Source organism: Aythya marila, assembly GCF_965140915.1.
Source record: "Aythya marila genome assembly, chromosome: 11".
In the NCBI taxonomy this organism is placed as follows: Eukaryota; Metazoa; Chordata; class Aves; order Anseriformes; family Anatidae; genus Aythya; species Aythya marila.
Genome location: NC_139052.1, coordinates 14,205,864 through 14,233,007, shown reverse-complemented (window position 1 = coordinate 14,233,007; position 27,144 = coordinate 14,205,864). Strand labels below are relative to the sequence as shown.

The window sequence follows — 27,144 nt, the reverse complement described above, 5'->3', positions numbered from 1 at the left end:
TGACGCTTTCTCAGGTACTGTCTCATGCAGTTATCCTTTATGCATTTAGACCAGTTCCATCAAAATAATTCCTTCTAGAAGGCTGAATTCAGTGTATTGCACAAAATAGCTCCCTGGAAGGAGAAAAAAATGACACTTACCTGTCTTTAAGCGAGTCCTTTTTCACACAACATCTGTGCACTGTGAGATGTGATGGCTTTGGGGACTGTGTATCTCGCGTTGTTGTAGCAGTACTGAGCATATGACTTACGCAATCCTAAATTTGTAACCCCTCTCTGGCACCAGTCAACGAACAAATGTGTCTCAGGGAACACAAAGCAAACCCGCAGCAACATTCACCAGTCCATGGGGGACCAAACCAGGCACTACCATGCAAACAATGACTGTGCACAGCTGCTCCTATGGTCCCCACACATCACTGGGAACTGATGCAGCAAAACCAAAATTCGGTATTGATCCATCACTTCTCTCAATTACCAGGCACCAAGGCCTCTTGAGGAGATCAACTCTTTGGCCTGGCAAGATGAGCTCACAATTGTGGCGTGTGAAATGTGCACACTGCATTATCACAATGCCACTTTACATCTCCATTATTGTCACCAGGGGCTGAATCCTTGCGGAACCAAATCCCTGGACACATGCAGAGCTTGCAAGACCATGAGCTGCTTCTCTCTTGTATAAGATGTTGCAATACTCTCCCTTGCCTCCTCAGTCTGGGCCACAGACTGCACGTATCCCTCCCTCTCCCTGACCCCAATTATCTTAATAAACAGCCTGGACACATCTCTGACTCACTTAAGATAATGATGACCTGGCCATGATTAGCTTGTTCAGACTTCCTGGCAGTTTACTGAGCCTAATGTGACTCCAGTCTGGCTCTTTCGGACTTCTCATGAAAGAGGCTGACCTCCAGCAGCAGCTGCTCTACCATTAGTGGGTGGAGACCTATACACAGATCAGGCACAGGCTGCTCCCAAAAATCAGGCTTGAGCCATGAAGGCTACTTTTTCTGAAAACAAGCTCCTAACTACCCTGGACGGCAGAGGTAGCAGTGGTTTCTCGTGCCAGCAGACCGATCTGGTAGGGTGGTACCACTCCCAAGGTATCAAATGGAAATATGGGGGCAAGGACAACCCCAAATACCATAGTACTGAAGAGCAGCTCTGCACGTTAACATTTCTGGCTGCCTGTCTGAAAGATTCATTCACCCAACCTGAGAGCAAAAGCAGCACCATTCAGCCAGTCTCACAACATGAATATATGAAGCAAGCCTGTGGAGGAAAAAGGCTAAATAATCTGAAATCATAGGCAAATCCTTACAAGAAGTCAACTCATCTGCAGGAATTGGGCATAGGTCACAAATGACTCACTAAAAGCAGAGCAAATCATTTAACCAGTGCCTGGAACAAATCCTTCTGCTTTGTATAGAACAACCAGAACTTATTCCTGCTGATTAGTCAACAGTTACACTCACAAGTTCAAAATTATTATCAAAGTTCAAATATAATTGTCTTGTACTTGCACTTTGCTTCACTGCTGGAGAAACCATCATCTTTTCTTAGCTAAGGAATCATCTTGCACTTATTTACCAAGGCTGGGAGCGTGGCTTAGGATTTTCTTAACTCTTAATTTGACAAACTCGAAGACAGAACTCCAACTCAGAACCCCAGTCTGCAAAAACCCAGTTAACACCGTTTTGCATTTCTGTACAGATTGCAATAGGAGCAGGCACTTACCAATTCTCTGGAAGCCAATTACCAAATCCCAACAAGGAAGATGGACAAACAACCCCCAAAACTGCTGTGACATATCCAAGGAGGCAAAATTCAGAACAGAAGGGTGACTTCAGGAGCCGAAGCAACCAAACTGAGTTTTCAGCAGCAGCAGAGAGGCACCGTATTTGCACCCCTCTGCCCAGCACGTGTCTTCTCCACATGTCAGCTTACAAGGGCTTGGGTGTAAGAGAGAACCAAAGAAAGCAACATGCATTTCTCAACTGTTTGGTGCTGCTTTTGAGAAATTGTACCATTAGAAGAAACACAAAGGAAGTCCCACTGGGTAAATGACCTTATTTTTACAGTTGGGCTTCCTATGTTGTTTGTTGGTGGGTCAAGATAAAGCTGGTCAGTAGGGCTAAATCGGTGTGATCCCCCGTGGTGTAGAAGTCCTGCAGCCTCCAGTACAGGACTGCATCACAACAAGCCACTGGATATGTGGGGTTGGCAACTGATGCCTTGATGCAGAGCCTGGCACACCAGGCTGCATGTTGGTTCCACTAAGGAGCCTGCCTGTCAGGAGGAGAGTGTGGGAAGACATCAGGGAAACCACAGAAAACAAAGGCAAAGCAAAATGAACCGTAACAGCAGAGGGAGATACATCGCTTTGCCAGATAAAGCACCTTTTCCATCTGTGTGCATGCTGGTCTCCCATCACAGTCTTTCCCATTCAGAGTGGATGTATGCGTTTTCCCACAGCTTCTTAAACTTCTCTGCTAAATGATCCGGGCCTAGAGGCACTGGGACATACACAGTTAACAAGGACTCTTCAGCTCGTTGCATAAATCCTACCAGAAGCACTTCAAAATGTTAAACAAAAATTAAGTCACCCAGCATTGATTTCTTGCATGCTCTCTTCCCGTTGCTCACCCAAACCTGCGTTTTTGAGCTATACTTCTGTGTCTAGGCTTCTTTATCCTCTGCTAATGCCCAGGCTTAACCCTGAGGATCTGCAGCTCACTCTGGGTACAAATTGGAGCGGAGTGATGATGCACTACTTCAGTTTGCTGACACGGCAGAAGCACCTTCCTCCAACTGTCCACAGCTCCCAGGACTTCTGCCCTGGTGTCCTCCCCTAACAGCACGGCACAGACACATGCTGGGAAAGTCAAAGACCTGGTGGTGGGAAGACTACCACCTTCAAAAGAAGCTCCAGCCTTTGGGGAAAGAAGGGCTGACTCTTTAAAAGCACATCTAAATAACCAGAAGAGCAGTAAAGAGCATCGAGACTCATCCTGTGCAACTTGAATAAGCAGCTATGGAGACTCACAGCACTCAGCAGGGCCAACAAACCCTCATCATGACCTTCAGCATCACAAGTATCAAACACTCATCTGCATCAAGTCCAAGCCTAAGGTCCTGCCAAGCCACACAGTGCTTCCTTTGTGCAGAGAGGTATTGTGCCAGAACTATACCATGCCCATCACACTCACTCCAGGCATGGAGCTAAAAATGACTCCATCTTTCCAGATTCAAAACACAAGGAAACAAAACTTCACTTCTCTGCTCATCCCATGCAGGGGTCACACTGTACAAGACCCAAGAAGACTTTTGGAAGGATCTGATATGTACCACTGCCTGCACCCTACCAAACCAGTACCCCGACTCCTTCAGTAATAAGCTGATAACTCAGGAGTCACCTGAGACAAGTTTGGAATGGAAGAGCAGAACAGCAATATCAGCTCATGATCTGGCTCTCCTGAAGAGCATGGAGCCTTCATACAAGTACCTCAGGCAACAGAGATGACCAAGAAGCAAGCACAAGGTGAAACAAGTGCCCAACCCCTCCACAACACATAACAGAACCCCAGAGCATAGTTATACTTGCTCCTTGGGAACTGAGCATCATAAGCTTCAGGGGAACTCATACCCAAGGAATCAGTTGTCCTAAAATACCAGCAGCCTATGTAATTGGTTACTCAAGCCTTTGTTCTCAGTGTTGCTGGGCTGTGAAACCTGATAATAGACCCTGGAGTGGTGGGGAAGACAAAGCAGAGCTTCCAACACCCATGTTTGCTTCCCATAGCTGAAAAAGGAGCAGGAAACAAAAAATCCAACACATCTCAGCTGGCCAGCATACGTTTAAGGTTGTATACACATCAGGAGACAAACATTCATCACAGGCATTGCATAAATCCCTAAAAAGGTAAAGATCTCAGCCATCATCCATCCTGTGAACAACAACACCCCATCGCTTCTAGAGACATTCTTATCCGAAGGGAAAAACAAGCTGAAATGTACTCAGTGTCATTTTGAGATGTTTGCTTGAAATTCATGCCAGGAAGTTACAGCAACAGAAAGATGCTGGAACACGTTTTTGTCCTGCTCATCAAAATTCTCACCAACTTTCCTTGACGGTTCCAGCACCATCCACCAACATCAACTCAAACAAGTCTCCAGTCTTATGCTCACCATCACCTGCAGGTTGGCACAGAAGCTTTAAGTCACAGAAATGACTTCTCCAAGTGACAATACAGACATGAGCCACAGCCTCTAAGACACATCCTTGAGCCAAGCCCTGCACACTGCAAAGCAGCTCTTCCCTACACCTGGAGCACCCACCCAACCATCCTTATGTGAAAGCCAAGGAGAAACCAAAGCCTGCCACTCACCTGGCACCCCACTGCCTCTACATCACACACATCCATGTTAGTTTAATAGGATAATTGTCCCTAATAAAGGGACAACAGTCCAACACGCAAACAGAGGGCAACTTGCATAGCCAAGCAGCAACAGCATGTCCTGAAATGAGCACTGCAGCCACAACCTTTTAGTGTCAAGATCCCTGAGAGATAAGGCTCCTAATAAAACTCCTTCCACTGAGTGCCAAAACTTGCCTTGAAAAACCCTACCACCATCTCCCAGCAGAACTACCTTGACCATTTTGAGCTACAAAACCCAACAGGTTATCAACTGAGGTCAGCAGCAGAGATACAGGAGCAAGAGCCACACCTGAGCAATGTTCACAACACAACCGTAAATCCCACCCTCTGCACCCTCCCGAAGGTACAAACAAACCAGGCTTCCCACACGTGGATCATCTCATGAAGAAGTGGTCTATAGGACGTGTCATTGTGAATGTTTATTTATTTTGTCTTCAAAGAAGAGACCTGATGCAGCTGTTTCGTTAGAAAATAAAGTGTTTATTAAGAAACTAGACATTGAACACCCCTATAGTCTCTGTGAAAAGGGACCGTCCCATTTCCCATTAGCACAGGATGATAGTTATGGCAAGATAAGAATGCTCAAAGATGGAGGAGTCTCATTGACAGAAAATGAGGTAATGATTTACAATAATTAAAAATAAAATAAAATTAAAAAAGAAAAAAAAAAGAAAAAAAAAAAAAAAACATCCTTAGACTTGCTACTTAAAGCCACCGATCGGAAACGGCCATGACTGGCTTTCGTTTTCAGCAGTAAGGAACCAGAGACTGTAACTGGTGTTAAACAAATTGAGACATCGATCACAGTGGGGAGAACTGCTTTAAATTATACTGTACGGTCTGGAGGATTTCTTCTAAGCAGAGATGGACCTGAGCTGCAAAATTCAACCCTTCCTCTGCTAGGGTGTTTGGGTATAGGCTTCTGGTTCAGGCCCACGGATGTGTCTCTACGACTGATATACACAGTTGAGAGCAGAGTCCCCTGAACAGTGCTAGGGAGAGGAGAGAGTTCAGACGGACGACACATCCCCAGGTCGGGTGGGCGACTCCCAGGAGGTGGGGAATTCAGTTCAGACAAGCACCCAGTGATTCGCACGTTTTGCGAAGCTCCTCCTTACTCCGTGAATCCGCAGAATTGAGGTGTGAGTATCGAATGGCCGCGGCTCCTCTCTCGCGGTGCACCTCTCGCATTTCCAGCTCCGATGCGGGCAGGAAACATTGCTGGAGTTTGGTCGTGGTTTCTGAAGTGATCCAACCCGAACCAGGCCTCCTCGTCCTAACGCAGGTGCCCCCCTACGGCACGTCCGTTAACTTAAAGCAATCTGCCACCATTTCTCCCGTACTCTTCTATTGCACTTTACCTTTTTGAATTAGCGAACCAGGAAAAGAAGCAAGAGAATGGAACATTCCCGGGGACATCCCTATGAGAAAGCTGATTAAAAAACCTCCTGGCCATCTCCAGGGTGGTTCACGTAGGGCACGTGTAAAGGCAGGGAGAAGCAGAACATCCCATTCTGAGGCTTCTGCCCAATTCTGGTGGATAGGGACCAGGACTCTTTCCAGTGGCAGCGACCCCTCAGGGCTGGTGATTTGCAGACATCCCTGGTGTGATAAGGTCATCTCAGGCCACCAAGAAGGCAAGCACAGCTGAGTGGCTGGTGAGCAAGCTCCTGGTTCAATACTCCCCTCCGAAAAGGATCTGGCCAAACCTGAAGCTTTCGGGATTTTGTTTTTCCTCTAGAGAAAATCCTCTTTGCTTATAGGTTTTCACTGATATGTGTGAGCAAATCTGTATTTCCCCGTACACGTGACATCCAGAGAGTCCAAGGAAAACCCTGCAAGTTGCCACGAGGGCAGCTGACTTCTCTTGAGGACAGGATCAAAGGGTTTATTTTTCTATCTGAGAGGCTTTGGATGAAGTAAGACAAAAGTGGGAAGGGAGAGGCGGAGAGAATACAAATACCGGCCAGAGAACAAGATCGATATTCCTTTTTATGCCACAGAAGAAGCAACAGAATACTTATTTTTCCTCCCCTTCAGTTGGTCTGCCTCGAGCTGATCGTTCTGGGAACGTGACTGGGTTACAATTAATCTCTACTTGGGTGGAAATACAGGGGAGAGCTAAATGGGGCTGGAAAAGGCCCAGCAACTGGGACCTGCGTGCGCCTGATATGCTTTTCCACTTTGCTTACTGCCCTAGTCCTGTCAAGGACACAGACCCTCCTGCGCTATGGATTCTCCATCCATGCGGGAAGTCCAGGCACCTCCTCAGATAAAGCTCATCATTCAAGCAGCAGGGAGAGACCAGAGCACGACAATGATATAGTCAGATCCAACGAGTTGCTCTAACACACAGACAGACAGACAGACAAAAAAAAAAGCCTCCTAGAATATGTGCACTTCAAAAATAACCACATCCTCTTCCCATCAGAGAAGCAAGATTTTCTTTCCGTTATTATTCCTTCCAACATTATTTTCTGTGCAAGAACTGGGAGCGGGGCTGCCTTTTCTCTTACCAAAAGTCTTCATTCTGCTTTAGTTTCTTCCAGGCTCCCGCCTCAGCTCGCTCTGGGAGACCTCCCATCGCGGTGCCACAGTAAGAGGTGATGGCGGCATTCACTGGGTGTTGCGAAGACACAAGCTTACAAGGAAAACTCCAAGCAGGGAGGAGGACATGACTAAAGATGTCAGTTTGGTTGGCTTGGTTGGTTTTGTTTTGTGTTTTATTTTAAAGCAAAAGTACAATTATTTACTGTGTTATTAGGATGACTCCTTTCAATTGAGTTTAATTTTATTTGCTCTCATTGCTGCTGTTGTGCCTTGCAGGAATATTTAACGAACACAGCGACCATTGGAGGAAAGAACAGCCCTGTTATCTGGTGACAGAAAACCACAGTTTCAGTTGGCTTTAACGTGTGTACAGGCAGGGCTGTGGAGTCCTATTAGGAGGAGACCTCAATCCATACAGACCACGCTTACTGCTTCCCACCATTTTGAGGGCACAGCCTATAAACTTGACATCAGAACAGGGACTTTTAAGGAGTTTTTAAAAGCCATGACGTCCTTTGCTGAAATAAACACTGACATCCTCAACATAAATGCCTTGGTTAAGAGGTTTGGAATGTCCAGGGAGGCTTATTGGATTCAACATAATTTCTCTGAAACCTAAAGGGGGAAAAAAAACAGAAAAAAGAAAAAAGCAAAATAAAGTAAACGAAAAAACAAAAAAGAGCAAAACTAGAAAAAAAGAGAGAGATATCGACACACATGTAATTATTAAAAAAGAACCAAATGAATAACCAGCAAACGGCTGCAGCTAAATTAAAGCCAAAATGCCTTCTCTGGGCAGGGCTATCTCGCTCTCTCTTTCCACCAGGACCAGGCAATCACTTCACCTGGTGCATGCAGGCACGAGTGCTCTGAGGATAAGGGGCATGCAAGCAGTCTGGATGGAGAACTGGGAACAACTCTCTGCTAGAGGTTCCCACTAACCAAGGGTGGAAAAGTCCTAGTTCCTACCTAGTCCACCCTTCCTTCTAGGCAGGGAGTGAGGAAAGCAGAGGATCCTTCTTATATCTTACACTTCTCTAATTATTTATTTAGTCTGGCTTAACATTTCTGAAGCAAAAGAGTACTATTACGAGGCTGGGGAGAACTGACTCTCATAACCCATGAGACTTCCTTAGCTAGCCTCAGCTGTCCCATCTACCCTGAAACCTGGCAAGCTGGAGGCATCTTCTTCTTGGACAACCTCACATCTTTAGAACTAATTTGAAGGTATAATATTTTCCAAAAATACTGTCCAGATGAAGAGGAAAAATAAGTGGAGCAGAGAACACATGCATCCACCTTCCTTCAGCCACAGCAAACTTCGTGAGCAAAGACAATGCTTTCAAGGACAGTAATAACCATCTCTTCATAACGCTCCTGCGTTGGGATGTTATGACCAGGGACACCTACTACTAGCGTGTTTTTAGAAAACATATATTAGCATAGAAAGTCTATATTAGTATAGGAATCATTAGATGTTCTTTACTATTGAAGATGAACATTATTTGCTGAAGTTATATGCAAATATTCAGGACTTGTGAGAGAATAGTTCTCTGGGCTGGAGCGAGAAAACCTGCTGTGGAACCCTGGATAGGACCCCAGGAGGGAATCCTCCTTTGCTAAGTTCATCCCATTTTTGTGTTAAATCCTGCAAGTTTCTTGCAGAAAAGACTCATGTTTGTCTTCAGGTGTCAGCTCATCAGTTTTACATTACTTCTTCAGACACCCATTTGTATTAGTGTTTCTACAACTGAGGCCATCCCAGTGGAATGGGATGAGACATGGCAGGAACAGGCAGATGTCACTGAAGGCAGCTGTTAAAGCTGCAGTGAGGTAGCTCTTGGCTCAGGGCAGGCGTGTAAAACATAACCGGTTTTTACACCAGTTTTCAAAATCCTCAACGCAAATCCACTGAGATGCCAGGCCCAAGGCACACATGGCAGCAGTCATGGTATTGCTCTAATCTGTCCCAAATTTTTATGGGCCCAAAGGGCTTTTCCAAGAAAATTAATGGGATTCCTTAGCTACGTGACTGCTCTAAAATCTGGAAAAGTTCCTGTTCCTCATATTGTCACAGGATTCTTAACAGATCAGGTAAGTCAGCCCCAGTCTGGCATTAGTAGGGCAGCACGAAGCAGCCTGGATGTCCTTGTGAATTGATTGCAATAGGAAAAGTGCCTTCCACTAGCCTAGGAATGGAAAATTAATCTAAACCAGATTTTTTTTTTCTTATTATTTCTATTACTCTTCCATTTCTCTTTCATTCCTGTACTATCTTGTTCCATCAGCTCATTGACACATACCTCTTTTGATGAACCTGAGGATGCAGACAAAAGCTGTTTGCTTGGTTTGGAACTGCTTACATTTGTTTGGGGAAAACTATCTGTTATTCTCAGTGGCCCTGATGGACTAATCCACAGGGGAGAGTAAGACAGGCTCAGCTTCAGTTCATGTGTCATGAACAAGATTCATAGGCAAATTCCAAGTGCTGAAATATCACTGGTAGTGAGAAAGAGCCTAGCTCAACTCTCAGAGCCAAAGCAGAGTTTAAAGTGCTGATGCTTTGAAAAGTGTATGTAAACTAGTCCATTTCTTATCAGAGCCACTGGGAGACAAATAAACATGGCATCCCTGAACGTCACTATTTATCCTGTTTTGTTTTTCATAATATAAATATACTTTATGGTCGCCAAAGGATAGCTGGGAAAGCCTATACTCAACAATATCAAGTATCTCAGAGGAGCACTCCTGTCTGCTTTATTTTCTTTGCATTTCTAAGCTCTGCTAAATTAAGGCAATTCCACTTCTGCTGGACCACGTGCAACAGACCTAAAAACCCACTGGGGACACACAGCCTCGGCAAAGGGACGTGTGAAAGATCAGCAAGACTTAAGGCTGGGAATGCCAAGGGCTTCACTCTTGGTTGTCAACACTAAGCTTGGAATCCCAGCTGCAGGGACCTCTGTTAGGGCAGGTTGTTTGCAGGGTGGGACTGGGGTAGAGGTTATCCTATAACCGACATGCTGAGTAGTGAGGGACAATGAGGAATGTGGCAGGAGGATAGCCTCTATTTCTGAAGATAGGGGGCTGAATGCACATACTGATGACTTGGGAAAACAGTGAAGCATCGGTCATTTTGGCATTCTCTCCTGATTTATTAAAGTTCCCAAAGTATCTGAAAAAACAAACATGCTTCTTGCCTGACTGATCATTCCTCTTTCCTCACTGCTATCTCCCATATTGTACTGCTACCTTCACCCCCATTCTCTTGTATGGAGCAGAAACCAACAAGGCTCTTGCTACGTTTCATTATCAGATGTGAGATGGATGATGTTCACTGAGATGTCCAGGGTTAGAATGGGTGAATCTCAATAGGTTCAGAGTTTGGATTCTACAATGACAAATGTAATCTTTCCACTATCAAAGCATTTAGATCATAAAAAAGTAGCTTGGAAAATTCTTAAAGAATGGGCTTTTTTTGTTTGTTTGTTTTGCCCTTTTCTCCCTCCCCCCAAAATAACAACAACAAAAAAAGCATTCACCTTTTTGGAAGGTTGGGGAAATCTTAAAAATAATTCTTTGTGTGAAGTTTCACATTTGTCAGTGCCAGTTGAAAACTGGGAGAAAAAAAAAATATTATCTTTGATATTGGTTGTCGATTTGGAGGGAAACTCCTATATATAAAGCCTGAAAATAGTGAGGAGGTTAAAAAAAATAAAAATTAAAAAAAAAAAAAAAAAAATCACCAAACAAAACAACCAAAGGAAAAAAAAAACTGACAAAAATAAAAAATAGAAAACCATTGTAGATTCAAAGCAAAAGTACTCCAAATACCTACAAAATTGGGAAGGGTCTGACAGATTAAACTTTGTGCTTGTCCCTGTTTTAGGGAGACCGCATTTTATATTAAAACTTAATGCTGTCTGTCTTTCCTAATAGTCATGGTATGGGAGTGGAGTAAATGTATGGAGAGCGTTGGAGAACAGGGGAGGAGGAATGAGCTCAGATTTGCTGTGCAGCTCTAACAGCTTGAGATGGAAAGAGCACATGGGGCATTTCTCTAAGCAGGCTGGGGGATGTGGCAATGAAAGGACGAGAAGATTGAAGGCAACCAAACCATGCAATCAGTTTTTGTCTTCAACCCTGGCCATCCACTTAGTCCTCCAGAGCCGTCTTGAGTTTCTCAACACCCTGACTGGTGAGTCTCAGACACTCCACCCCATGCACACACCCAATCCAAGGTGCTATGGACAGCACCTTGCAAGGAACACCCTGCCTGCACTGACTTACAGCAAGACTAAGGAGACAAGAGAGAAAATTTCACCTCGCCATCACTGTTTGCTTTCCAGTAAAATTGCAACTGTTCAAACATTTGCCTGAGATTGCTCCAGGCCAGATGATAAGAGCATCAGGGAATGGGGCGTGCAGAAGGCAAGAGAATGACGCAGAAACGATGCACAACTCACGGCAGCCCCATCCACCACAGCGGCAGGAGTGGGGCAGCCCAGTTTTGAAATCCATGGGTGGAAACTGCTCTTAGAAAAAAAAAAGCAGCATAAATTGCTGTGAGAATGGATGAGAAAAGTAGCGGAATGTCATACAATGCCTGGCAAGAATGGATTAATTAAAAATAGCAAATTAGGGGCAACAAGCTGGCCAAACACAACACTGCTATCCAGACAGGGTGACAGAGCTTTGATGTCTCTTCTATGTTACAGCACAATTTGAGATATAAAGGAAAAGCAACAGGAGACTCCAACACCAGCGTACATTATCTTTGTCTATGCACAGATATGAAGTATGAATAGCATCAGAGGAGGCATGAAAACCATCAAGCCTGGACCACATCCAGAGCGAATGAAACAACCATCCATCTAGTGAAAGCCAGGACCGATATATCTATACCTAAGGGGAAAGCAACACAACAATCCAGTTTTCCTGCCATGGATGGGTTCATCTGCAGGGCTCTGATACAAAATCCTTTCTCTTTCTCTCCCCCAACATATAACAGGGCAAGAAGCAGTCCAGCCTGAGGCTTTGCTTTCCACGACAAAGCAGGTCACAGCAGCCCAGCAGAGGCACACCACGAGGTTTTCCCCAGCGCTCTCAGCTGCAGACAAGCACGTCATCTCCTCTACCATCAAACAGCCTGGCCCTCCTCTCACTTACACCAGCTCGTCACTGTTGACCACAGCGAAGAACCGCAAGACATTTTAGCACACAGATGAATTTCACACCAATACGCAGACCTCAAGCAGACCTTCAAGTAGACGACAACTCTCATAAGGTTCACAGAGAGGTTCTCGGAGCTACAGATGTGCTTATGGTTGTTCATTTTCATAGAAACAGGGTCCTTATCCCCCTCCAGAGCAGCTCACTTTGTATTGTTGTTCATTTTCCAATGCTTAACCTCACAGCTTAGAGTCTCCCACTTTAGTCAGTGAGATCTCACACCACTGGAGACCTCTTGGGGATGTGCAAGATGGAGCTCTAGCTATGGTTTGTGGCACCTTCATCAACCTCAACCCAAAATCACGAGCAGAGGATTGAGGCACTGTGTATGTTTTTGAGGACATGAAAGGGAAGAGATGGGCTAAGAACAAGAGAAACAGCAGAAGCAAGTGGATCCAAAAGATCCTATTTCCACACAAGTTTCTCTTATGCTTACCTATAGTGCAGGAAGGGATAGGACAATGCTGCAGACACCCAAGAGCTGAACAATGTTCCTTGAGAAAAGGGCAGTGCTCATGGCTTTCCATGCAATGAACTCTGTAGGACTGTGTAAGACTCATTAAACCCTTGGTCGGAGGAATTCCAGCATCCGTAGCATTTCTGCTGTTGCTGCCGTTAATGTGAGCCATTTCTATATTAGCTGGGATCACAAGTTTGTTTTCTCTGGAACTCCTTCGTGGATGGAGGAGTTCCAAGATACTAAACGATGTAGCCTGATAGCTCAGAAGGCAGAGCTCCAAGATTCCCCAACAATTCCCCTTAGGAAAAGCCCCAAAGTGCTTACCAGGGTATAAAATTTAAAAATATAAAATAAAATAAATACAAAAAGGAAGAAAAATATAAAATGTCTATTTAAGACAAAGTGCAAAATAAAAGGGCTATTTTTAAACCTGCTGCAGCATCTGAGATGCCCTGTGATTTGAGCTGAAGCTACCCTCCCTGTCCAGAGGCACAGCCAGTGCTTTCCCCTAGACTGCACAGAGGTGCAGCTATTTAAAGCCACTCAGAGGCCCACTGCATGATGGAAAGCAGCCAGATCAGTTGGGCCTCCTCGGTTTTGTTTTCATTAGATTGAAGCCAGAGTATGTGGAATTATTTATAAGAGGACCAGGGATGGGGGACGGGCTGGGCACCCAGCAAGTTCCACCATAACATACAGAGGTTACTCTCACCTCAGATAAATTGCACAGGGTCAGTGAAGGTTTCTGAGCAAAGAGGATGCCTTATTTTGTCCATCATGACACCCACAGCCCTGCATGGCAAAACTCTTGAGGTTTTCATGCCAGCCATGAGAGCAAGCTGCAGGAAAGTTTCCAGGTGCCTGAGAGCTTGGTGGTAGCTTACATCCTGGGTGCTATCTGGTTATTCTGCCCCTGTCCCTCTCTGTGCTTGCACCAGTACATCACAGAGCCTTCCCCTCTATACTTCTCACCAACTTGAGCATCAATAGAATCTCCCTAAAATCCCCATTTCTCACAGTCATGCACTTCCTCCGCCTCTGAACTCCACAAATCCCACAGGACCCAGCATCAAAGATCCCATCCCAACACGTAATACCTTATTCTCATATCACTTTGGTTTTCAAATACATTCTTTTTTTTTTCTTTCTTTTTGGCCCTCGGAGTGCTGCTGATTTAAGAGCTGCGCACCGTTTTGCAAGAGCTTCTCATTTCCACTTTGCCTGACAGGTATTCACGTCCCTCTGTTCCCCAGCCGCTTCAGATAGCAGCAGTTACCCTGAGCGTTTTACACAGAGCTATTGAAACCACCAACTACTCTGCTCAGCAATGAACATCCGCCAAGAAAGAACCTGGTCGGGCTCGTGCTCCGTAATTGCTGATTAATTCCAATTACTGTACAGCCGATCCACCGGTACCGCAGATCGCCACATCAAAGAGCCAACCCGCAAAGGAAGCCCCTAAGTTAGAGCAGCAACAGCCTCGTTACAAACTTCTTTTCAGCCGGGGAGAGCTTCATAAACATTAATTTGTTACGCCTTGCTCGTTCCCTTGGGAGACAGGAGCTGTTGTATTCATTACGCAGATGGCAGAAGTGTGGCACGGGATGGGAATGAAGTGTGTCCGAGGTCCCCAGGGGAATCGATGCCAGGGTGTGAGCACTGCGCAGGGAACAGCCCCAGCTCCTGCGTCCCATCCTGTCCAAGAGACCTGGTGCCTGGAAGGGGATAGGAGAGCTTGGAAAAGCCAGATGGTCAGGACGTGAGCGCAGACACCAAAGGAGATGCATACGGTGGGTAGGAAAGCACAGAGCTCTGCAGGCTGCAGCTGGGACCAGACGGTTCCGACAATGCTCTCCTGCTCCTCGGTGAAGATGAGGCTGGCAGAGGAGCTGATCAAGGGCCAGAATAAATTCTCGCTTGCTCAGGTCTCTTTAGTCTGCCATCTGCTCCAGCAATACCTGACTTCATCTGGAAAGGCCAGAGCTGCCTTCCAGGAAGCCCAGGAGCAGTACAAGCCCAAGAGCCTGACGTGTCAGGAGAAGCTTCCTTCGGGAAAGAAGATTTAATAGAGTTTGCAAATCAGGGATGGAAACTGAGGAGCGCTCGAGCTCTCAGCAGGCAAGGAGGCACAGAGCGCTACAGAGGAGTTGTAAATGGAAGAGGATGAGCTGAGGGAAAAAAAACACTGTGAGTGCAGCAGGGAGCCTCGAGGAATGAGGTTTTGTTGATTTTTTCAGCTGTTTGGATTCAGGGTTGTCTGATATTGTAGTCCTTCATCTATGTTTCTCTGGATCTCCTACTCTGCTGATTGTTCTGGAAATGAGTGCTACCACCACAACTCTTCTTTCCTTCATAATTGCCCCACTAGATGGTTCTTAAAACAAGTTGCACCAATATATCTTAGAAGAGTGTTATTAAGCTTTTGAGAGGGGAGATCCTGACTCCATAGTTTCCTTCGAGACCAGGTTTTGGTACCTGCCAACACATGGAAAGCTCTCAAACATGAAGCCCAGGGCAGTCCCAGGACTGAGCTTTCACCAGATGAAGAGGACAGCAAGCAGAGGAACAAGGCTGGTGCTAGGATTGTGCTGCTCCTAGGGAACAATTTTGGTAGCACCAACTGAAAAAGTGGCTGATATTTGTGGTGGACTTCATTCTGCAGGAGAGGAGAAAAGGCACCACTCCCACAAAACACACACAGAACTCAGCATATTTTGCAAGAAAAGGTCTGAAAAAAAAAAAAAAAAAAAAAAAAAAAAAAAGACCCTTTTCATTGCTGCCAGCAATGAGATGAGGTGGGTGGGGAGCCCCCAAACTGCCCACCCAGGGGAGCTCCTGGTGGCTGCTGTGCCAGAAGACCCTCACTCCCCCCTGCAGCAGACAAGGAGCTGTGCAGAGCAGGAAGGTCCTGTACATCACTGCAGGGCAGCAAATGAAGGCCAAACCCCAAATACACAGCGTCTGCAAAAGAGACATTTCCATTCAGAGGGAGAAAGACCAGGGTTTCTTTCTTGTAAGATTTTTCCAGCAAGCAGCCTAGCAGTGAATTTTTTGCTCTGGCAGTCAGCTCCAAGCTTAATAAACTACCTGACTCCAAGACCAGTCTTTGACCCAGTTTCATTTTGGGACTGAAACTAAGTCTCTCTCATTGAGTCACCTAAACGTACAAGGCATTTAGAGCACTGCAGCCCAATCTCATTTCACACCATATCACTCCATGTGAGCCTTTGTGTCTGTCCCACTTGTAACACGGTACATGCCGATCACATCTCAGCACGGACGAGGGACAGAGAAGGGGCTGAGCTCTCAGACCTGCAGACGGGGAGGCACTGCAATGTGGAAAACTCTGGGAATTTAACTGCCCAAACCTCATTTTCCTTCCACCAGAGGACTGCATGCTTGAGAAAAAGGGAAACAGCTGTACTTAAAAACCAAGATCTTTCTTCTTCTCCACTATCCGTTGTGCAGAAGGCAGAAGTCCTGCCTGTTATCCCTGCAGGACACGTCCTCCTCAAAGCCAGAGCTGCCAGAAAGTGCCAGAAGGAAACAGGAGCTGCCGTGTGCTCGAGGCGTGGGCTGGCACGTGGGTAGCGTGTACGTGGAGCACGTGGCAGGGAGTGGAGGAACACGGAGCTGCGAGCACGCACGTGTGGGGCTGAGAGCACAGCGCTGCCGAGCATTTACTCTCACTTTACATTACGGGTTTAATGGCTTTTAACGGGAGACTTTGTAAGCGATCAGGAATCGGAACAAAAGGAGCTGGGGGAATAATTATTCTAACCAGGGGAGCTAAAGAACATGGCAAAATTGTGTGCTGAGCAATCGTGCTAATTAAAGGCACCCAGAAGAATCAGGATAGAAACGCCAAATGGTTTTCACTCTGCTGCCCTAATCCACTAACTGCCTCCTCGCCTTGACTCCCACCAGCTGTGGGAAGGACGGCTCTAGGTGAGTTGGCTCGTAGCAATAAAGGGACCGAGCTAAGCAAGAGCCACAGGGGACCAGTCCCCTCTGTACCAAAGGGCTGAAGCAATGCATGCCCTGCCAGATCTACCAACAGCTCCTTTGCACCGCCAGGCTGGGGGAGCAGATGCCCCTGCTGCCTCTGGCTGAGCACTGAGGTTTCAAACACACTTTGCAGAAGAAGAGCAGCTGCTGGCAAATACCAGCACAAGGCTAAGCACAAGCCACAGTGACCACCCGTGTCCTTTTGTGCCAGTCTGCCCTGCAGCATGATCGCTTCTCTGTAATGGCCATGGCTTTCCAATGGATAAAGACATCTGAGCAATGGAGACCATCCTGATCTTCCAATGCTTAAAATGCCAGTCCTCGTGCTGAGTTTTCATGTGCCACGCTAACATCAGAACAGCAAGAACTAATGCTACAACATGGGAAATTTATCACCCAGAGAAAGTGGAGACTTGGAAAACGTCTACATCATAAGGAAAAGAAATGTATGTACAATTGCTCCAACAGGCTGGAGGCTTTACAGACACAAATAAAAACTTTCAGGGCCTCAGCCTGGTGAAAACCCAAGCCTGATCCCTCAGGATCTGCTGACCTGTTGGGGATGTCGGAGTGAGACCTTCAGATGCCGAGGCTGGTGTATGCAGAGCCCACGACACAGCGATGAATTCCCACACTGAGCCCAAGGAACATCTCAGTCCTTTCCACCCCTCTGAGAAGATCCACCTCTGATACCTGCTCCTGGGAGATGGGAATGTTTTTTTCCCTGGTCGTGCAGACCTGGGTTTTGTTGCAGCAGTTCCCGGTGCTGGCACAGAGTGTGAGTTACATGTAGGAGAGGTGGAGCAGCAGAACACCCGTGCTAACCATTGCCATCAGGTAACAGCTTACTATTTAAAAAGCAATGGTTTGTTTGTTAATCAGCGGGTCCATTAACATGGAGCAAATGCCTCTCTAATGGACACCCACAGGATCGCAGGCTGAACTATTTGTGCGCAGCATCTTTTGATTGATTCACCCTAAAGATCATCAAGTAAATGAGAGAGGATGTAATATTTCTCCAGGAAGCATTCCGCAGCGGATACATTGATTGCAACGCTCAGCCAGCTGCCGCGTGCCAGTCTCTTCTTAAAGAGACTTCGTGTTTGATTCGTTGATTAAATATTTCAGAAGTGCAAACAAATCATGGGCATTGATTAACTTTTGCCAGATGCTTGGTCCATGGAAAGCTGGTATCCTGCCAAGGAGGATGATGTGAGTGGCCAGTGCCCAGACTGTTCCCATCTCCCTACCCTCGAGCGCACAGTACAGGTTTCACGGTCCTTCCCCAGCCAAACAGGTCACTGCCGTGCTTCTGCTTCTGTGCAGCCTCACCTCCTCCCACCATTAAATCCTTGGCCCAAGCCAAGGGAGCCTGCTTGGTGGCACACCAGGAGCACAGAACTGTTGACTCAAGTGTTCAACTCCACTTGTATCTTAAGCTGCAAAATCACAGTCCGTTTTGCCTGCCAAAGCCTCTCTGACTCCTGCTCTGTCACTACAGTGAATCTCTTTTTAATTGAAAGCCCAGTGAATGCCCAACTGGACAGGAAGAGGCAGGGATGCAAATGAAGACTATCCTGAGAACTAAGGAAGAAAATCCAAAACCCACAAAAAATAGCTGCCACACCAGCACTCCCAGCTGGCAGAGGTGGTCCACAAGCCAAGAGCAAAGTACTTGCTGCAATTTCCATTTTGTGAAAGTAGGTATTTCTCTTCCTCTTTTTTTTTTTTTTCCCTACAGATCAAACACTGGACTGACACTTCCTTTATGAACTGCTGCAAAACCAACTTCTCCTGAAAGTGCCCTGCAAAAACACCACAATACTGCCAGTTCCTGAGCAAGCCCTGACACTGCTCACTCAGCCCCAGCCCTGATGGAGCTGTCACAGCCACCCTGGAGGAGTCCAGCAGGGCCAGGAGAGCCAGGCTGCTGCCACCACTTCAGAAATGACACGCTTCTTTTGCATGCAAATGAACCACAAATTGAGAGCAGACCCTCCTTTTTCCCCTCTGAGCTACTCGTAAATGACAGAGGTGAAAGGTCTTGGAGGCAGGCGCGGCACATGCAGGTGGAACACAGAGGTACAAAGGACTGAGCAGCTAATTGGAGGTGAAATGAGAAAGCTAAACACTCACCCGGGTCCCACGGGGAGACACAGCTAACCCTCCCCTCCGGAGATAAACTCCATCAAGAGAGAGTCCAGCCTGCTAGGATAATGACTCCTCGAGGCATATCAGAGGTGCCAGCATCTATAAATGGGGGCCTTTGCCTGCTGGAGCTTCCATCCTTTCTCCCCTTCAGTACTGGCAGGGAAAAAAAAAAGAAAAAAAAAAAAAGAAAAAAAAAAAAAAAAGCCTGCAGGTCCCATTCAGGCTGAACTACATGTGCCATCGCCGTCTCACAGCCAGGCAACAAGAGGAGGGCTGCAGGTATACGCTAGGCTGGGGATGCTCAGCTCCTGCCCCCATTTCCTTTCTTTTCAAAGAAAACAAGATTGAGTTTGTATTGACTACTGAGAAAACGAGACAACATTATACAGGACACGACCCTCCACAATCAAATTAGGTCATTGCAACACCATAACCAGCACAGAATGCGTAGCTGTGATAGCGCATAGGATCAAGGAGAATGTTTTTATGCTGCAAATATTAAAAGACAAAAGGAAAATGAATAATATCAGGACATCAAACAAAACCAGAACATAAGTTTGGAGGGGCAGGAACAAGCAGCACGCATGTCTCAAGGCTTCCCTCACTAAACCTCCCTGTGCACCTTGCTCAGGCTGGGTTGCCACTTCTCAGAGCTTGCCATTAGAAGCACGGCAAATGCTGGCAAAGAGTTTTGCCACCTCCTGCACAGCTCCCTTGCTTCCCTTCCCCACAGAGCTGACTTTCCAAAAGAGCAAAGCCCCTATTCCCAGAGCAGCTTTCCAGCCATGGCCCCCACTCTGTCAACAAAACAGCCAGCAGCAACATACTCCAGGTGCTGATTTCAGGAGTGCTGAGGTCTGTTCCGATAAGGGACTTAGCGTCCTACATTTGCTTTAGGTCACCACTTCTGCTTCTATATATAAATTACACACGGATCATCAGAAAATAAAAACTGAAGGCATGGTCCAGCTACACAGACTTTGCCATCGTGGCTTGGCACCCAACTCCCCTCCTGCCTCCCCTGCCCAGTTTACGTGTCTCAAAATGTGCTGTCCTGAGCTCTCAGTCTCCCGTAGGAAAACACTTATCCCCCAAGCCATCGCCAACAGAGGCCAATCCATAAAGCTGCTTCGACAGAGTGGGATAAGTGGGTGTAGCAGCAGTGGTATTCACTGCTACTCTGGGACTGAGAAGATCTAGATGTGGGGTCTGGGCTCCACACAATCTGGGAGGTAAGCACTGCCACCCAGGCAGGTCCAAACCCAGCTCAGCAAAATTCTCCCAGCACCTGTTCCTCCCCACTGAGTGGAGGAATATGCACTCATAGTCACCCTGCTAAGTGCAGGAGGGAGGACACAAAGCTTCCTAAAACCCGAGATTTACATACCAGTTTGTGGCAGTGGTTTCCCCACTGCGTAACGAGCACATTAACTTCAGTCAGCCTGGTTCTCCAGAGATGACGAGATGGGAAAGAATGATCGAAGTAAACTGTGATAGAGTTTTTGATTAAGAAGCTGTTGATCAATAAAAGTTATCTGCAGGGCACAGAGTGTTAATGAGCTACCATTCCTTCGTCAAAGCAACACCTGAGCCCGCACTACCTGCTCAACACAGCCCACAGAGGTCAGCAAGACTTCTCCTATTCCCCAGGAATGACAAGGTGAGAACATGGGCCACTGGGCAGGTAGAGAGACCTCAAGTCTCCTCTGTCCCCCTTGTTGTTTAAAGGGCGATAGTGTAAGAAGGAAACAATATGACTTTAGAGAGAAATTTGGCTTGAGAGGAACGAAAAAGCTTAACAACCTGATTCAAGGCTTGAGATGCTATGTTTGGTGGGTGGGCAAAAAGAAATTGAAAAGGCATTCATAACCTTCTCAGACAGCTCCATTAATTCAAAGAGGCCTTCCAGCTCTGCAGCCATAGCACCAGCACCCAGCACATCTGCAGGGAACAGCAGCTCAGGAGCAGGAGGGAGCAGCCAGCCAGGCTACTTGTCCCTGCAAATGGTGATGTGATGCTCAAAATGAGCCACAGCACAGCCCGCAATTGCTGTCACGCTATTGTGCCCCCAGCAGTGATGTAGCTACAAAGAAGTATTAGGTGTTAATACTTATTAACGTCTTAAATTAATCCCCAAAGGTTCCAAAGCATTAATGAGTGGACTTCAGAAAGGGTTTTTCATAATAATGCAGCCACCTGTTTAATAGTACACAGCAGCAGGGCTGAGCAAGGGTTTCAGAGAGCAGGTGGAAAGAAGAGCTTCAGAATAAAGCTATAGAAAAGAGACCAGGCTTTCATGGGGAGAGACAGAGAATATCATTACGTCCACCCGAATTCAGACATATCATCGTAACTAATCATTTTATTCCTCCAGAAATATCCAGTGACCACAAGGAGCTACTACGATCCTTGTATTACATTTCTTCCTGAAGTCATCTCCTCTGACAGCCCAACACAGCCTGCCTGCGAAAGGGATTTGTTTTCCCAGAACTCACTCAGCCTTCCCATCCTTGGAGGGTCTAGGGAGAGTTGAGGAAAAAAAATAAACTGACAGACAGGATACTCTTTCCGGAATGTCCCAAAGGAAACAGAGGGGATGAACACATTAGGATTTCTCCCCCAGTTTCTCAAATTCTCACGGAACTGGGGTTTGCAATCATCCTCTGCAGAGACCATGTCAAGACAGATCATTAATAGTACTTGATGCCGAGTATCTTTAGTATTAAAAAGCACGGCAATTACTTAGTCCAAATCTCTATATTATTCATAAGATCCATATCTATCATGGATATAATATTTACGCTACTATGGGGAAATGTAATAAATAAGCCAATAAGCACTTCCTTCCTCCAGGTCAAGATGAAAGTCTGTATCTTGGAGAGCGATGCTGTCCTCGGGCAGCAAGGCTTGTATCCCAGGCTCCCTGCTCAGCTTCATCAGCCAGAAACTAAAGCCAAGGTAAAAAATAACTGTTTTTGTTCCCAGCCCAGCAAAACTCTGACCAAGCAGGCCAGGAGGCAATGCCTAGGTGGAATGAGGTCAGCACAGCTCCTAGGAGGTCTCCTAGGGAAGATCTTTTCAGAATTAGTTGGCAGAGAAAGCAAAACTTGTTAGGCTGTTGCGTGCCCCCCATGAAAGCGGAAAGAGATTATCTACCTGGAAAGGAGAAGGAAAAGTTCAGAATCCACATTTTGTTGACTTGCTATGTACAGCTCCTAGAACTATTTTGTCCGTCTAAACTCCTGACTGCACTTGGCACCAGCCTGGCTGTGAAAGGACGTCAGGTGGTGTCTCAAACACACGCCGTGGTCCAGCAGGCTGAACGTGGGGCTGGCTGCTGGCTGTCAGCAACCCAGCATGACCTTGAGCAAATCAACATCTTCCCAGCTGCTTTTCCTCACCCATAAAATGTAGATGAAGATTCTTGGCAGCCCCTTGTTGGGCTGTAAGGAGAAATGTATCTTTCCAGGAAGCAGTGGAAGAGCAGGATGCCAGGTTCCTTCTCTCCTTTAAGAACAGGGGAAAATATACCCCACCTCTCAAATATACCCCACTTCCCAAACGCTCAGCTCCCTGCTCTGCTCTCGGTGAGGTTCCCCTGACATCTGGGCTCTGCTGGGATCTGGCACGAGAACAGGACGGTCCCACCCCACCTCTGGAATGTGCCCAGGATTTATTTTTAACACTGCCCTCACTGTGAACGTTTGTGGTGGGATTCGTATGGTCTCACGCTGCTCTCTGTCTCTGCGCTGTGTGGGTAGCTAGTAGCACCGAGAGAGCAGACGGTGCCACAGCCCTCATCCCAAGCAAAGTGCTGAACACAGGGCACCAAGCATCCCATCTCCCTCCAACGCAGAAAGGGAGCCTTGGGGAGCTGCCTCAAATGGAGCTTCTCATGCTGCCCGGGGGCAAATTTGTTCTAGAGAACGGCACACTAAACACAGCCCAGAATTAGGCTTAAAATGACAATTTCAAAATTGTGGAGCCCTCTGCCAAGCTCTTTATGTCTTTCTGGCTTTGGATTGCGAGCAATGGGGTGGAGCAGAAGCTGTGGCTGGTCCAAGGGAAGGCTTGGAGAGTGGGCTGCAGCCTTCTGCTGCATCGAGACCTCAGGTATGTTTTGAGACATCAGGTCCTTTGCTTTGTCACCCACATGGTGGCCATCGTTTCCCCCTGCTCAACGTTCCACATCAATTACAGTGCAGAGATGTAAAATGACTGATACTTTTAATACAAAGGCCCTGTCATTTATTTATTAGCTGGCGACAGGCCCCGCAGTCCAGGATGGATGCATTATAAATCAGCTGCATTTCTAACCATTAAAAATTCATCCAATTCATAATGTAGGACGCCAGTAATTTCCTTATTAGTGGTGAGTGTGAAGGATTTTTCTTTCTTCTCCCTTGGTTTTACTTCGCTTCTTTGCGTTCCCAAAGATCTTGCTTATCTGAGGATTAGCTCAGCTTAATCCTACAAAAGGGAGGTGGAGGGCTGGGGGAAGGGAGACCAGGGCTGAAGTCATTTTGTTCCAGTGTTTTCTTCTAATTGCAAATTTGCCATATAAACTTAGGAGACGTAGCTGCCTTCTCTCCTAGTCACACTTACAGGAGTCAGGGAGACTGTTCATCCTGAATTTAAGAGATGCTTTTAGGGAAACGAGTAAAATAAATCCCTTTTTTTTTGTCAAAGGGGAAAAAGGAGATATAGTGGTAGGACAGGGAAGGTTAATGTTAAAGTTTTTTAAATCTATTAGCAATATAAGAGCAGGTACCAAAATGCTATAAAGTGGTATATTTTTAAAAGACCAAATGTATATATTATATAACATATATCACATAGAATATATATATAAATAAGTAGACGTGTTAGCCGTTAGGCTCAGCGCTCCAAATCATTGTGAAAAATAGGTTAGTAGGGCTGCAAGGAAGGTGTGACATTTCTGCAGATGCATGACTGCTCTGAAGAACTGCTGCACCATCAGCACAAACCCAAGCTAGGAGAAAAGTCTACGCCAAGCTGCAGAGCATCGCTGGCTGGGGTACTGCACCCAGTATGGACTACGCTTAGCTGCGGACGGCAGGACAGTCCGAGCGGTGATGTGGTACATACAGGCATTTTCATGCTCTCATTGAGTCTCTATTTCTGTCTCTTAAACAGATCTGTTCAGATAGGGGCAGGGAGAGAGGGCGTGAAGAGCATATTAAAACAGGGTTCAGCATTAGGTAACTCGCAGCCTGGTTAGGAACAAGCATGCAGGAATGTGAAAATGGATTATGCAATAAACCCTGCCTTAATGGGAGACAAGCCAGGGCATCGGGAGCAATCCTTACACGCTGTGAATTCAGTGTACTTTTCACCTCGAGACACTTGCACACAAATCTCGCATCAGCTCCACGTGGCAGCGGGTTTGCTGAGTTCTCAGTGTGGTCGGCTCGCATCGGTAAATCATGCCAAATTCAACAAGGCTAGTGCTTTATGCTAAACCATGGTGCACCAGGGATGCTCAAGGTCAGGCCTTCAGGAGCACACCAGGGTGCAAGTGAGAACAGCACCCACTTGTGCCACCGCTACCTCGATGCAGCGTCAGCATCCCCCGTGCCACCAGCCCTGCTGGCAGCCATCCCACTCCCCCTGAAACACCCTACAACCAAGAATGACTATTTCTACATTTTTCTTAAATGAAGATGATCTTATTATGTGGGTCTTCCAGCAGTTTTCAGAATTGAACAAAGTATTTTGATCCATTTAGCCCAAAATCAGCACTCAAGTTTGTTGTTTTTTACCCTCTCCTGATGGCTACACAACTTCCCTGCTGGATCCTGGGCTGTACTTTTTGTCTGATAACTTTAGTGCTGTGTGTGCTCTTGTGCAAGCCTGCCCCAATTCCTAAACATTAGCAGCTATCTTTAATCAAGACATGTAATTTAAGTGGACAATGAACAGAGAATGAGAGCTTTCAGTCTTCTAACCAGAAGACATCTCCTGTCTGACCACGATGATTTCCCCATGCACCTCTGAGCTAGATTATAAACCTGAAAACCACTCTGGTTAGATTAAAAAGTCACAATGAGATCCTGCAGATTCTGTTTGCTCCCAGTGCCTTTCAGGGTACCCCACTGCCAGGACCACAGCAAACCACAGACCCATCCCTCTGGCCCCACCAGCACAGAGGTGCCCCAGCCTCCAGATAACTTTCCCAGCAGCCAAGCATTATAAGCCACAACAAACTCATTAAAAGCAAGATAAACATTTAACTGATGGCCAAAAGAAATCAGTACCACAACTGTACCAACATGCACATACACTCACAAGCTATTTTAAATCAACCCACAACATAATTCACGCCATCAACGAACCATTAGGAGAACACTCTTGAAACCTCTATCGTTACCACTGGCACCAGCACTGCCTGAGATTGCCGTGCTGTACCGTGCCTCTCTCTCGCCTTTCTGGGACAAAGTACCAGGCACGAGGAGTGGTGGCTGATGAACAGAGCTCCCCTTTCTCTATCAAGGGCATCTCTATCAGGTTTAAGAGCACTGCGGGGTCAACGAGAGCACCTGGACATGGAGAAGCACTGATATCTGAAGACACAGCCATCGCGTGCATGGGAGCTGAGGGATGCCACAAGGACAGTAGGAGGGTGCTGGTAGCAATGAGTGCTTGAACAAGGGACAGAGGTAATACAGACCATCAGGAGCACGTGTGTACATCCTCCCTGAGATAATGCACATCTTGGGCAGTTATGGTCCAGGCTGAGGGACTTTGAGCCCCATCACTTTGGCTGTACAGGAACAGACCACCCATCTGATGCTAGGACAATGCTGCCAGGCAGTGAGGGCTGTGCTAGAGCTGCTCCAAACCCAAGAGAATTCAGCTCAGAGCCTCTCCTCACCTGGCTTGTTCAGTGCTTGACAGCTGACACATCACAGGCTCCCTTCCAAAATCCACCCCAGGTGGGCTAACCCTGCTTGCCGCCCCTACAGACATTGGGATTAAAGTGTCCCAAGGAGAAGCCTTCAGGTCAGAGGAGCAAGCAGATGGTTGTGTATCAGAAAACACTGCCCCTGTCCTGCATCACTGCTTGATGTCTGTATCTGGCAGTATTTCCTCCACCAGAACAGCCTCTCTGGCGGCTGGTCAACATCAGCAGCACAAAGCCATGCTCTGCTTGATTTAAGGACTTCTCTTCCTAATTTATCCCCACCACCAGGAAAGTCCCTGCCTGATGTACCATCACCACCACATCTTTGCTGCCAGCACCACCTCCCTGCACAGGGCTGGAGCCTGGGCAGCCACACTGATTGCAGGTGTTGCCACAAACATTTTTGGTAAGCAGATTAAAGATATACAAATGGATAATGCCAGACTTTCCAAGACAGCAGGAAAAACTCATCTCTGTGGCATCTTCATGGCAGAAAGGTTTGAGGATTGACTCCTTGAGCATAAGGTTACAATTCAAAGAATAAATGCAATAGGTAAGATGAGCTCTCTACTTCTGCTAAAGTAGATTGGGCTTCTGTGTTCTGGAAAATGGGGATATTTCTTCCACTTGCTCTTTTTTCAGGGTTGGATGAAGTGAAGCAGAGTATAAAATAGCTACAGGTAAGTAGAAGGAAGAGCAGCTGAGCAGGCTGAAGAGAGTTGAGCAGGCTGGATCGAGTCCCACGAATGCCCCTGTTAGGTGTTGCAGCCCAGTGAAGGGGACAAGACGGTGATGCCAGCTGCAGGATAAGGTCAGTTCTCCGAGGGGTGACAGGAGCAGTTGGCTTTTGTTGCTCATGCTTTTCTTCAGGAGCCTGCAACATCTGCACTGGAAGCAGCCAGCCAGAGCGTGGGGGGTTTCTGTTCAACATCCAAATCCTTTGCAGGATGTTCTTGTCAGCACCTGGGGCTCAGAGCAGTTTCTATCAAGAGCAAACATAAAACAGGAGCAAGGGAAACTTGGAGGCAGAAGGTCTTTGTGTAGACCTCCAACACACACACCTGCCAGTAGCTGAACGCTGAAGTCAGGGCTTTTCCTCAGACCTGAACCAGAAAGCCAGACTTTGTTAGTCCAAATGAGGAGATGGAGAGCTGAGCAGCAGAGCACACACAAATGAGTTTAAAACCACTCAGATTAAATTCCCCAGAAGTATCTCAGGCAGTCGGATGATGAAGGACAAGGCCATAAAGCAGCGAGGAGCCCCAGTGCAGAAGAGTCTCAGACTACGTCGGGTCCTGCTGGAGAAGAGCCTAGAGCTTTTGACTTAGAGGACAGAAAAGGAGAAGATAAGTTTGGAGAAAGAGCAGAGGCCTGTAAGGA

At 46.7% G+C, this 27,144-nt stretch overlaps 1 protein-coding gene across 3 annotated transcripts in view; it reads right to left on the bottom strand.

Moving 5' to 3' along the window:
• The window catches only part of NTRK3 (neurotrophic receptor tyrosine kinase 3), a gene marked incomplete at its 5' end in the record, with an annotated part of 191,957 nt that overhangs the window by 60,249 nt on the left and 104,564 nt on the right, over window positions 1-27,144 (bottom strand). The window contains one exon of one of the 3 annotated variants that reach the window (XM_082768806.1): window positions 7,067-7,603. The exons of the other annotated variants lie outside the window; for them this stretch is intronic. Coding sequence (XP_082624932.1) covers window positions 7,485-7,603 — 119 coding nt within the window. The 3' untranslated portion in view covers window positions 7,067-7,484. Of the gene's footprint in view, window positions 1-7,066; window positions 7,604-27,144 lie in introns of those variants that run through there. 3 annotated transcript variants of the gene reach the window in all.